Source organism: Ranitomeya imitator, chromosome 5 (assembly GCF_032444005.1).
Source record: "Ranitomeya imitator isolate aRanImi1 chromosome 5, aRanImi1.pri, whole genome shotgun sequence".
Taxonomy (NCBI): domain Eukaryota; kingdom Metazoa; phylum Chordata; class Amphibia; order Anura; family Dendrobatidae; genus Ranitomeya; species Ranitomeya imitator.
In genome coordinates this window covers 415,156,554-415,169,443 of record NC_091286.1, presented here as the reverse complement: position 1 = coordinate 415,169,443, position 12,890 = coordinate 415,156,554, and the positions used below count along the sequence as shown (strand labels likewise).

At 42.5% G+C, this 12,890-nt stretch overlaps 1 protein-coding gene across 1 annotated transcript in view; it reads right to left on the bottom strand.

Annotated features, from left to right (window-relative positions):
- LOC138638062 (uncharacterized) overlaps positions 1-12,890 on the bottom strand; it is a 66,381-nt gene that overhangs the window by 21,584 nt on the left and 31,907 nt on the right. The window contains exons 5-6 of the mRNA XM_069727034.1: positions 10,449-10,556; positions 1,461-1,571 (exon numbers count right to left, since the gene is read on the bottom strand). Coding sequence (XP_069583135.1) covers positions 1,461-1,571; positions 10,449-10,556 — 219 coding nt within the window. The remainder of the gene's footprint in view (positions 1-1,460; positions 1,572-10,448; positions 10,557-12,890) is intronic.

Here is a 12,890-nt window from a genome sequence, read left to right as displayed (position 1 = left end):
TCTGTCATGTTTGCCAGCAGTCAGGACATCTTGCCACCAGATGTCCCCAGCGGTCGAGGAAACGTCAGCGTCTAGTGGTAGTAGGTGGAGGTACACTAGACACGGCTAAGGTCATTGGTCCTTCAGGAAGGCCCAGTAGGTGCTCAAGCTCTGTGGCAGCTTCTCATTGGTCCTTCTAGGAAGGTCCTATACGTGCTGCAACTATTTAAGGCTCGTGCCTCTGTGGAGTCTAACAGTTAGTCTATACCGCCATATAGTACCGCCGTTTGCTAGCAGCAGGTACTCCTGCATGGTGGACCCAGGGCTGTGAACGCACCAATATCGATTAAAAACATCTCTATTTACTTGGTGCGTTACGCTAGCCCTAACAGCGGGTTTTTATGTTTGGCAGCTGTCACACACTAAAAGACGCTTTTTATTGCAAAAAACATTTTTTGCGTTACCACATTCTGAGAGCTATAACTTTTCCATATTTTGGTCCACAGAGTCATGTGAGGTTTTGATTTTTGCGGGACGAGTTGATGTTTTTATTGGTATCATTTTTGGGCACATGATGTTTTTTGATCGCTTTTTATTCCGATTTTTGTTAGGCAGAATGAACAAAATACAGCAATTCGTGAATTTCTTTTTAAGGGTGTTTATACCGTTCCGCGTTTGATAAAATTGATAAAGCAGTTTTATTCTTTGGGTCAGTACGATTACAGCGATACCTCATTTATAGCATTTTTTTATGTTTTGGCACTTTTATACAATAAAAACTATTTTATAGAGAAAATAATTATTTTTGCATCGCTTTATTCTGAGGGCTATAACTTTTTTATTTTTCAGCTGATGACACTGTATCGTGGTTCGTTTCTTGCGGGATAAGATGACGTTTTCGGTGGTACCATGATTATTTATATTCGTCTTTTGGATCACGTGTTATTCCACTTTTTGTTTGGTGGTATGATGGTAAAGCATTGGTTTTTTGCCTCTTTTTTTTTTACGGTGTTCACTGAAGGGGTTAACTAGTGGGACAGTTTTATAGGCCGGGTCGTTACGGACGCAGTGATACTAAATATGTGTACTTTTATTGTTTGTTTTTTTATTTACATAAAGAAATGCATTTATTGGAACAATATATATATTCTTTAATTTATTTAGGATTTTTTTTTTATACGTCTAACGTCAGAAAGGAATTAAGGTTTTAGTGAAAAAAAACAACTCTTTTAAAATTACCTTATGCAGGTACCGTAAAATTAGCTTGCTGTCATTTCTGGTAATTAATCCATTACTAGTTCTAAATGACTATTATAATAAAATAATATTAATAGCATTTGGCTTTCCTTACTGGCCAAGTCATTTCACACCAAACACAAAGGCAGCTATTGGGAGCTGGATGCACATAAGCAAAAAAAAAATATCCAAGAATGAAATGTATATGTTTTCATATAAAATATCAACCATAATATATATATTACCCGATCCTGCAGCTGAAAGAGAATTTTGGGTTAAACGGTTGGTACTTCCAGCTGTTCTATCCACCACAGATGAGGGAGCTGTTCCTTTTGAGTTGTTCATGCTTTGAGATACTATAGGATGACAAATATTATGTAAACCTTAATAGTGGGAAAGTACTGTATGTATTTTAATTCATAATTCATTATAACGCTAACATTGGGATGTACTTGGGATATAACTTTCTCTGAAATATTTTACAGTTCCTAGATGACTGTCTCTGCAAGTCCTGGAGGCTGTTTTTCTCCATGTAAGAACTGTTGAAATGATCATACACTCTTCTAGCCATAAGAAATATCTTGTTCAAGCTTGTATATTTGTTTAAAACAAGGTGCACAATCAAACTGAAGACTTGCACCATGCAGGGAGTGCTATTTTATGTGCTATTTTGACTAAACACAGTCTAGTAACAATATTTCTTGTATCACCACTATGTTGTCCATTTGTTCGATGCTAAGGAAGATACATCGCAGTGTAGGCTTGATCCACGTTAACCAGATATTTTCAATTAGTTGTCTCCATCCACTTATCTGAGCCATCTCTGTGACCAGAGTAGTACATTTCTCTGTTAATCCATTTTATTTTATGTAACTGTATATGCTGTATTGTTTGGTTCCCTTTGTAAAATATTTTGTATATTTTTTATAAACCCTGTCTATCATTCTGGATTAAATATAAAGTGTAACCATTCTGTTCCTTTTGTTCTATAAACAACACTCCTGAAATCCATACACTGCCAGAAACCAGGCGTCAGATCGGCCTGTAAAAAACAATTGATGGTGGCAGCAAGTAGTTCTTATGTTATCGTGGAGTTGGGATCAGCAATCGTAATGGTAATTTGTAACCAACCTATGTGAATCTCTCAAGGACAACAGTCAGATTTACAGCAAGGTGAGAGCATGTAATACCATAAAAAAATATAACTTTTAATGATGCCACTTAAAAAGCCTTTGGAATAAAAGGCATATGATGACCAACAATGAACATAGCAGAGTGATAAAGTGATAGTGCTCAAAGTAAACCATTGCTCAAAAAGTAGAAAAATGGTTTATTCTCACCAATATTCATTTAGATTCACTCCTTTTTCAGCTGGTGTGAGGTGCAGGAGCTGAAGACCATTCAATATATAGGGAGGGGACAGGAGGGGTTGGTCCTACAATCACCTGTCATGCCCCTGCATTGCTCCTGCCCTCACAAAGGAAGTCCCCAAGTGTTAAGGATATAACCCCACAGATCGATATATTTTCCTCCCTACACATTTTCCCCTCCATGTGGAGGATTCATCAGGGAATGTGAGAGCTATGGGAACAAGTGGTAGGTTCCAGTAATGGCTGGCAACAAGATGTTAGGTCTGACAAGTCGTATCATTCATGACACGCAAGGGAGATGTGGTTTATGATCCATTATCGTGGAGTTAGCAGTGAAAGTACCAGGGTATATATATATATTCCATGCATTGAAATTGCAGGTGTATCTACCATACGCTCACAGTTCTCCAATAACAGGCCTATTAGTGGTAACAGTTGCAGCCTCATCCGTTAATTGTCGGTCAACTATTTAATTGTCCTAGTATATCTAATCAGTGAACTTACATATCCTTAGGATACCTATTGCACATTTTGTTTTATCATTATTTAGGCCGGTTTCACATTTACATCTTTGTGCACAGCATTTGATCCGCATAGATCCGCATGAGTAATGCTTACATATATTTAACATGGTGTACGCAAGGACATGTGTTTGCATGCATTCGCATGCTTTTGCGTACGCATGCATCATTTTGCGGTGTGTGGCAGGGCGTGGCAAACGCAACATGTTGCATTTTTGGAGGCATCAAATATTGCGCATGTGGACGATTGTGGATGATTGCGTAAAAAAAAGCATTAATGTCTAAGGGAACGCATTGGTACGCAAGGACATGCATACGCATGCGTTTGATACTCAATGTGTACTTCACACTAATCATGTCCAGGAAACTATGTTACCACCTGCAAAATCACTAAAGGGGGTGTGGAGACAGGTAGTCCATTACTCTCAAGACTCTGGATGGAAGCACAAGACTCTGGACGGAAGCACAAGACTCTGGACGGAAGCACAAGACTCTGGACGGAAGCACAAGACTCTGGATGTAAGTATAGAAGCTGTGAAAATGTCTGTCTGTCTCTCACTGCTCTCTGTACTTTGTAATTTTTTTTCTGTTCCTTTTAGACTGGTTGTCTCCTGGTGCTGCCATCTCTCCTGGTGCTGGCGTCTCTCCTGGTGCTGCCAACTCTCCTGGTGCTGCCGTCTGTCTTGGTGCTGATGTCTCTGGTGCTGCCATCTGTCCTGGTGCTGCCATCTGTCCTGGTGCTGCCGACTGTCCTGGTGCTGCCATCTGTCCTTGTCCTGTGCTGACTGTTGTGCTGTTGGACTACTGCCTGTAATGTAAGTATTGGTGTCCTTTTGGGGGGGGCTACATTGTGTTTGGCCCTTAACAAGTTTAAATTTTGTTTTATTTTTTTTCTCTACACTGTGTTCCAAATTATTATGCACAAAGAGTTTAGGAGTGATAAGGTTAGAACTTTTTTGTTTGTCATTTAATCTCATTGATAGTGATTTGTGCCAGGGCTCTTTATATCACTGAAAGCAATTTCAGATACCTGTGCAAATTAGTTTGGCAGGTGTGTCCAAATAAAGGCAAGACTACTTAAGACGGCTGTTCCACATTATTAAGCAGCCTACGTCTTTGGCCAAAATGGGAAAGAAAAAGGATGTATCGGCTGCTGAGAAGCAACAAATTGAGGAGTATTTATGTCAAGGCATGACTACAATCAACACTGCCAAGACACTTCATCGTGATCATCGCACAATCAAGAAGTATGTAGCTGATTCCCAGCATACACGTGTGTGTGCTGATAAGGAAAAATTGAGGACTCTTTCCAACAGGCAATTGCGTAATGTTAAAAGAGCAGCTGCAAAAATGCAGAACAGCAAGATTCAGGGTCCTTCAGAGGTTTGCAGCTGTGCATAAGCCATCCTGTCGACCACCTCTATCCACTGCACACAAGCAGAAATGGCTCCAGTGGGCCAAACGATACATGAAGACTGACTTCCAAACTGTTTTGTTCACCGATGAGTGCCGTGCAACGCTCGATGGTCCAGATAAATGGAGTGGAGGATGGCTGGTTGATGGACACACCATGAAAACAAGGCTAAGCCACCAAAAAGGAGGAGGTAGAGTAATGTTTTGGGCTGGAATCATGGAGAGAGAGATTGTTGGCCTTGTTATGATCCCTGAAGGGGTAAAGATGAACTCCATAATCTATGTGGAGTTTCTAAAACAACACTTCCTGCCATGGTTCAAGAGGAAGAACCGTGCTTTCCGCAGCAAGATCATTTTCATGCATGATAATGCACCGTCTCATGCTGCAAAAAACACATCTGCATCTCTGGCTGCTATGGGCATAAAAGAGGACAAACCTATGGTATGGCCACCATCTTCCCCCGACCTCAACCCCATTGAGAACCTCTGGAGCATCATCCAAAGGAGTGTCTATGTTGGCGGGAGGCAGTTCACATCTAAGCAACAGCTCTGGGAGGGTATTCTGTCCACATGCAAAACAATTGAAGCAGAAACCATCTAAAAACTGACAAATTCAATGGACGAGAGAGTTCAGAAGCTTCTTTCAAACAAGGGGTCCTATGTGCAAATGTAACATCACCTAGAATAAAGTTTTCACTAGAAAACTGTTTGATTTCATTTTGTAATAAGCCGATAATGCTTATAACTTATAACATTTGATCATTTTTTTGTTCAAAATTAAATAAAAAAGGTTGAAAACTCTGCTGTGCATAATAATTTGGAACATGCATTTTGAGTGTTTATTTTTTTTTAAAAGATACTGTTTTCATAGGCAGTTTGTTCCAAAACATTGCAATTATACTAGAATAGTAGATGACTGGAAAATAACAATGTGCATGAGCAAGTACCGTTGTGGGACACCCGTGATCGTCAGCACTCCGACATTGTTGTGATTCGACGACTCTGGGAAAAAGTGGCCAGCTCACTGCTGCATGATTGGGACCGTGCCACACCACGTACCAGAAATGATTTTGGTAAGTATTGCAATGTGGTGTGACTCACCAGTGAAACTGTAAATGCAGGTGCATTGTTTTACAATTTTTTCTTTTTTTTTCAACAAGGACATGAGACAGGAGAACCAGGTTAAAATTGGTGCTGCTCAAAGAATACTAAGAAAATACCCCCGGAACTGTGCTTTTCTGAGGCCTGCACTTGCTACGTGAACATGCGTATCTTTTGTGTTGTCTTACTATTATTTAACCTTTTTTTGTTTTTTACTAATGTTTTTCTTTTATTTTCACCACAGAACCTGGTGCAACACCACATAACCTGGATCGTTCTCTGTTGGAGCAGCTTCTCATCGATTAGCCAACAAACAGGCACAATCCCAATCATCCACCAGCGATATAGCAACCTGACAGGCCTCACAGGTTGAGGAACAGGCAGCCGCCGGTCCATCAGGTTTTCCCCTCTCCCAGCCCTCTGCCGCTGCTTTGGTTGGGTCTTCTCGTCAGGGGCAGAGGGCCTGTGAGAGGTCACTCATGGCCGAGTTTATGCACTTAAGCTCGGTCTTCCAGGATGGGATTAAGGTGCTTGGTGATAGACTGAAGAGTGGGTTCACCCATGTGAACACTCTTATACAGGATGTCAACAAATGCCTTGACCATCTGGAAGCCGACCTTGAGAGACCGGCGCAACATTTTTTTTCTTCAATAGAGCGTGAAGTGTCGGAAAACCATACTCTTCAATTCCAGATTAATGTCATGCAGGCCTGCCAGGCTGCTTACAGCCACGCATTGCAGCAGCAGCAGTCGCAAAGCTACAATCCACAGGCCGGAGGATATTACCAGCAGCCAAACATTTACTTTCAAACTCCCACAGAACCGAACTATCCACCACTGCCTCCAGTTCACAGATCCACCACGCTGCCAACTTCATCATCCCTGCAGCCACCAGCATCCACCACGCTCCCAAGTTCAGCACCCCTGCAGTCAGAAGCAAACACCACTACTTTCCCAAGTTCAGCACCCCTGCAGCCAGCAGCATCCACCACTACTTTACCAAGTTCAGCACCCCTGCAGCCACCACATCCACCATGCTGCCCAGCCCAGCACCACAATAGAAGACTGCTACAGAGGCCACCACTCTCACTCGGCCAAGAAAACAAAGGTCAAAAACTAAAACATTCTAACCAGGACAAAGACCCGGAGGCAAAGAACCCTGCCAAAATTGTACCCACCACCTCCACCTTCACCTACCAATTTGTCTCTGTTGTCAAATGTGTCACTACCTTCCCTTGTGTCTGTCCCTTCCAGTTTGTCTATCCATTCCCAAGATTCCACTGTGTTGTCTACTCCCAATGTGTCCAGTCCCATCCATGATCCAATCCTTCAATTTGTTGCCCCTTCCCCTGTAACCCCTTCTTCATCAACTATCACCCAATCCGCACAGCTCTCCAGCTGGAGAGAACATGCAAATTTGCACAGACATTGATGATATGGGGCTGCATGTCAGGTAAAAGCACTGGGGAGATGGCTGTCATTGCATCTTCAATAAACGCACAAGTTTATGTTAATGTTTTGGACACTTTTCTTATCTCATCAATTGAAAGGATGTTTGGGGATGATGACATGATTTTTCAAGATGATAATGCATCCTGCCATAGAGCAAAAATTGTGAAAACTTTCCTTGAAAGAAGACACATAAGGTCAATGTAATATCCTGCAAATAGTCAGGATCTCAATCCAATTGAAAATGTTTGGTGGAAGGTGAAGAAAATGGTCCATGACAAGACTCCAACCTGCAAAGCTGATCTGGCAACAGCAATCAGAGAAAGTTGGAGCCAGATTGATGAAGAGTACTGTTTGACACTCATTAAGTCCATGCCTCAGAGACTGCAAGCTGTTATAAAAGCCAGAGGTGGTGCAACAAAATACTAGTGATGTTTTGGAGTGTTTTTTTGTTGGTTTGTTTTTCATGATTCCATAATTTTTTCCTCAGAATTGAGTGATTCCATAATTTTCCCCTATGCTTGGTTAAAAAAAAGTAACCATTACTGACTACCACATTTTTTGTTCTTGATTTTTTTTTAGTGTTTCTTAAAGCCAGAAAGTTGCCTTTTGAAATGACTTTAGTTTTGTGCCATGTCTGTGATCTGCTTTCTTTTCTACAAAATTAAACAACTGAATGAACATCCTCAAAGGCCGGTGATTCCATAATTTTTGCCAGGGGTTGTATTATTACCAATGTGGGTTTTTTGCTACAATTACCACTAGAACCAGCCTGAAAAAAACATCAATAAACGTTAAAAGTAATGAACATATGCACTGCAATGTCAAAACAACTTGCTATGCATATATTCCATCTTTTTTATCTTCTGTTATAGCTTCAGGCTTTGTTAACCATAAAACAGCTAAAAGAAGTGATCTGACCATTCTTCAGGCTACTTCCGCTTTAAAGCCACCATTATTTTATATGTAAAATTTAAAGAGAAAAGACATCAAAACTGATGCAAATTCTATGAAAACTACCTTATTTTTTGGTCTATAAGACACACTTTTTTCCTCCAAAAATGTGAAGGAAAATCGGGGGTGCGTGTTATAGTCCAGATGTACCTGCTCTGGCTGTGGTGCGGAGGTGGGGGAGCAGCAGTGTCGGAGCAGCGGGTCACAGCAGGCAGGCTAACTCCTGTGCCTGCTGCTAAATAGAAATGAATATTCACTGCATTCCACGCCCATGGGAGTGGAGGGAAGTGAATATACATTTCTCTTTAATAGCGGACACACTGTTTGCTGCAGCAGCCGGCTTCATGCAGCTGCCGGGCGTTGCGTGTGCCCGCTACTTAAGGCAATATTCATTCCCTTTTATAGCGGCACGTATGAAAGCTTTGCAGCTGCAGGAAGTCAGCCGATGCGGCTAACACTGTGCTCGGTATTAAAGAGAGTAATGAACACTCAGTGCTCTCCACGCACATAGTCCCAGTGAGGAGAGCAGTGAGTATTCTGGCAGCTGTCCTCTGTTTGTAAGCAGCGCATGACGTCCCTGCCATGTGCTGCTTACAATCATAAATCAGCTGCTGGCATCAGAACAAGATGCTGTGAAGGAGCGCAGGGAAAGTAAGTGTAATTGTTTATTTTTTTTAAGGTTTCTTTTAAGGCTTTTCTGATGGGGACCATGCATACCAGGATGGGGATGTGGGCCAATCATAGCAGGATAAGGATGGGGCCGTGCATACCAGAACGGAGATGGGGTCATTGCATACCTGGATAGGGATGAGGGGACCATGCATGCCAGAATGGTGATGGGACTGATCATACCAGGATATGGATGGGGTCATGCATACCAGCATGGCGATATGGGCCCTGCATACCAGGATAGGGATGAGGGGGACCATGCCTACCAGGATAGGGATGAGGGCGACCATGCCTACCAGGATAGGGATGAAGGGGCCTTGCCTACCAGGCTAATGATAAGTGGGGCATGCCTACCAGGGTAGGGATGAGGGGGCCATGCATACCAGAATAGGGAAAAGGGGACCATGCATTCCAGGAAGGGGATGATTGGGCCATGCATACTAGGATCGGGATGAGGGGGCCATGTGTATCAGGATAGGGATGGAGGGGCTATGCATGCCAGGATAGGGATGAGGGAGCCATGCATACCAGGATAGGGATGAGGGGGCCATGCATACCAGGATGGGGATGAGGGGCCATGCACACCAGGATAGGAATGAGGGGGCTGTTATGATCTGGTGGCCTAGGAGCAGCATGTGACATACTCTGGAGAAGGTGGTACCTGTACTGACCGCAGACCCTGAACTTAGCACCGCAACTAGAAGTAGCTGTGGGATGTACCTAACACTCCCTAGACACCTCGACACAGCCTAAGGACTAACTTCCCCTAAAGATAGAAACAGGAAAACTATCTTGCCTCAGAGAAAATCCCCAAAGGATAGACAGCCCCCCACAAATATTGACTGTGAGAGGAGAGGGAAATGACATACGCAGACTGAAATCAGGATTTAGCAAAGGAGGCCTTTCTAGCTAAAAAGAAAGAATAGGACAGAGTACTATGCGGTCAGTATTAAAACACTAGAAAATATCCACCATAGAAAATACAAATCTCCACATCTGACTAAAGACATGGAGGGTATATCTGCATCTCCAGAGATACAGCTTGGCTGCAAAAATTCCTTACACAGACAAAGCTGGACAAGACAAAACATGAAAATGCACAGAACTATAAGGCCCACAGCATGTGGACAGCAAAAACAAAGCCAGAACTTATCTTTGTTAAAAAGAACAGCAAAACAGGAGAGACCAGTCAGGGATGAATCCTCCAAAAACAATGGACAACTGGCACTGACTAAAGGATCAAGCAAGACTTAAATAGCCCAGTCCAAATTGCAATAAGTGGACACACCTGATAAATGCTGCGATCCAAAGACAGCAACACTACCACTCCTAACCACCGGAGGGAGCCCAAGAGCAGAATTCACAACAGGGGGCCATGCATACCAGGATGGGGATGAAGGGGCCATGTATACCAGGATAGGGATGAGGAGGCCATGCATACCAGGATGGGGATGAGAGGGACCATATATACCAGGATAGGGGATATTAAGCACAGAATTGATCACTTTTTTGCTTAATTTTTTTTTCTAATTTCCTCCTCTTGCAGTCTAGTGCGTCTTATAGTCCGAAAAATATGGTACCTCAAAGAAGACGCCGTTTGCACATACCCTAAACACGTCGTAATTTTACTGCATTTTTGAAAAATGGCAGCAAAAATGTATCAGATGAACATGGCTTAAAAAGATTAAAGAATACCAATATTTTATATAAAGGTAATTTACATTTTTAAGTCAGCCATACGAAATAGCTAGTCATACCTGCTGTTCCAAGGGGAAGATATGTAAAAGGAGAGTTCTCATTGGTTCCAGATGAGCTTGGAGTTACAGATCCTTTACTTATACTTAGGACAACAGATCCTGTGGGAACTAAAGTGGACTCACATTAATGGACTCTTATAAGAAAATATAATTTACCGTATATACTCGAGTATAAGCCAAGATTTTCAGCCCATTTTTTGGGGCTGAAAGTCCCCCTCTCGGCTTATACTCGAGTCATACCCGGGGGTCGGCAGGGGAGGGGGAGCGGGGGCTGTCTAATTATACTTACTTACTCCCGGCGCGGTCCCTGCAGTCCCTGCTTCCCCGACGCTGCAGATTCTTCTTGTACTGAGCGGTCACATGGTACCGCTCATTACAGTCATGAATATGCGGCTCCACCTCCCATAGAGGTGGAGCCGCATATTCATTACTGTTATGATCGGTAACTGTGACCGATCAGTACAGGAAGAAGATGCAGCGGTGGAAGAAGCAGGGACTGCAGGGACCGAGCCAGGAGCAGGTAAGTATACGGGGAGGGGAGTGCTGCGCGATATTTACCTGCTCCTCGCTCCGGTGCGGCTCCTTCTTCAGCGTCCTCTGGCTGTGACACTCAGGTCAGAGGGCGCGGTGACGTAGTCAGTGCGCGCCCTCTGCTGAGCGTCAGTGCTGGAGACGGAGCCGCTTGAGGAGCAGGTAAATATTGAAAGCGCCGGCGTCCTGAGCGAAGAGAGGTGAGTATGTGATTTTTTTTTTTTATTGCAGCAGCAGCAGCATTCTATATGGCACAGCTTGATAAGGAGCATCTATGGGACCATAATCAACGGTATGGAGCATTATATATGGCACAGCTTTATATGGAGCATCTATGGGGCCATAATGAACGGTGCAGAGCATTATATATGGCACAGCTTTATATGGAGCATCTATGGGGCAAAAATGAACGGTATAGAGCATTATATATGGCACAGTTTTATATGGAGCATCTATGGGGCCATAATGAACGGTGCAGAGCATTCTATATGGCACAGCTTTATATGGAGCATCTATGGGGCAATAATGAACGGTATGGAGCATCTATTATTATTTTTGAAATTCACCGGTAGCTGCTGCATTTCCTACCCTAGGCTTATACTCGAGTCAATAAGTTTTCCCATTTTTTTTGTGGCAAAATTAGGGGGGTCGGCTTATACTCGGGTCGGCTTATACTCAAGTATATACGGTAGATATATTTAGTGGAAAACACAAGTAGGCTCAGTTATTGTAATGGTGATGGTACAGAAAAATTACTTGTACATAAACTGAAAGACTGTAACTGGCCAAATTATACAATTTAATCAGGAAAGTTTTTGTGTTTTACATTTAGCAATGGACAGTAAAGGTAGTTGCCTGTCAATGAGTGATGGATACCGACTGTAACATAAAACGAGATCTATACTTAAAGGGATACAATGCTACATACATACAGTACATGGAGATAAAAAACGCAGATGTTATGTACAGTATATAGACATAACAGCATATTAAGTGAGGCCAAATGTACATGGTGCTGGTTGAATCAGATCTAACACCCATTTGCAAAGAAAATGTTTGAAAGCTATCATGGTGTCCTTCAAATAATTCAGGAATCTTTACATGGGCCTCACCACTATCCATAACCCTGACATGAGGCTGGATCATATTGCAGCACAGAGTACAATAAACCTTTCTTGCAGAGTTTGTACAGTTTCAACAAAGTTTATTACTTTATAATGGAAAGTTTTGCAATTTTCTAATATAATCTTGTATCAATTGCTCACCTTTTTCAGATTACAGATTTTAGTGGTCAATGATTAGGAGTAAGACCCTCCATTGCTCACTTCCAGAGAATGAAAATCTCTCCTGGTCATGCGATGAACATACTGGTGTACGGCTTGTTACAGCTAAGCTGGGTTCACATAGCGTTTGGCCCTACATTCAGCTGTTCCGTTGGGACTTCCGTCTGAACCTCCGCAAAACAGGATTCAGACTTATGTGCCAATGGGGTCAGTGACAATAACGGCATCACACTGTGCTCTGTCGTGATGTACACTGTAGGCCTATTGGAGGCGGCAGCAAGATGTAAATGATGCATGACAAAGCACACTGTGACTCTTGTCTACATCAATATAGTCAATGGCTCCCATTTTGCGGGGGTTCAGACATAAGCCTCTAATGTAGCCACTGCATTTCTGTGCCAAATGCTATCTAAACCCAACCTTGAGTGTAATTATCAGAGCCGTGTCTAGTATCGATAGACTTTTATCCTCTGGCTGGATATAAAAAGCAAAAACTTCAATTAAATTACCACAATCTAATCTTGAATATTAAGATGGATACACTGAGTATATTAGAAACATATATTTAACCCCTTAACCCGTGGAGGTATTTTTGTTTTTGCGTTTTTGCTTTTCACTCCCCTCCTTC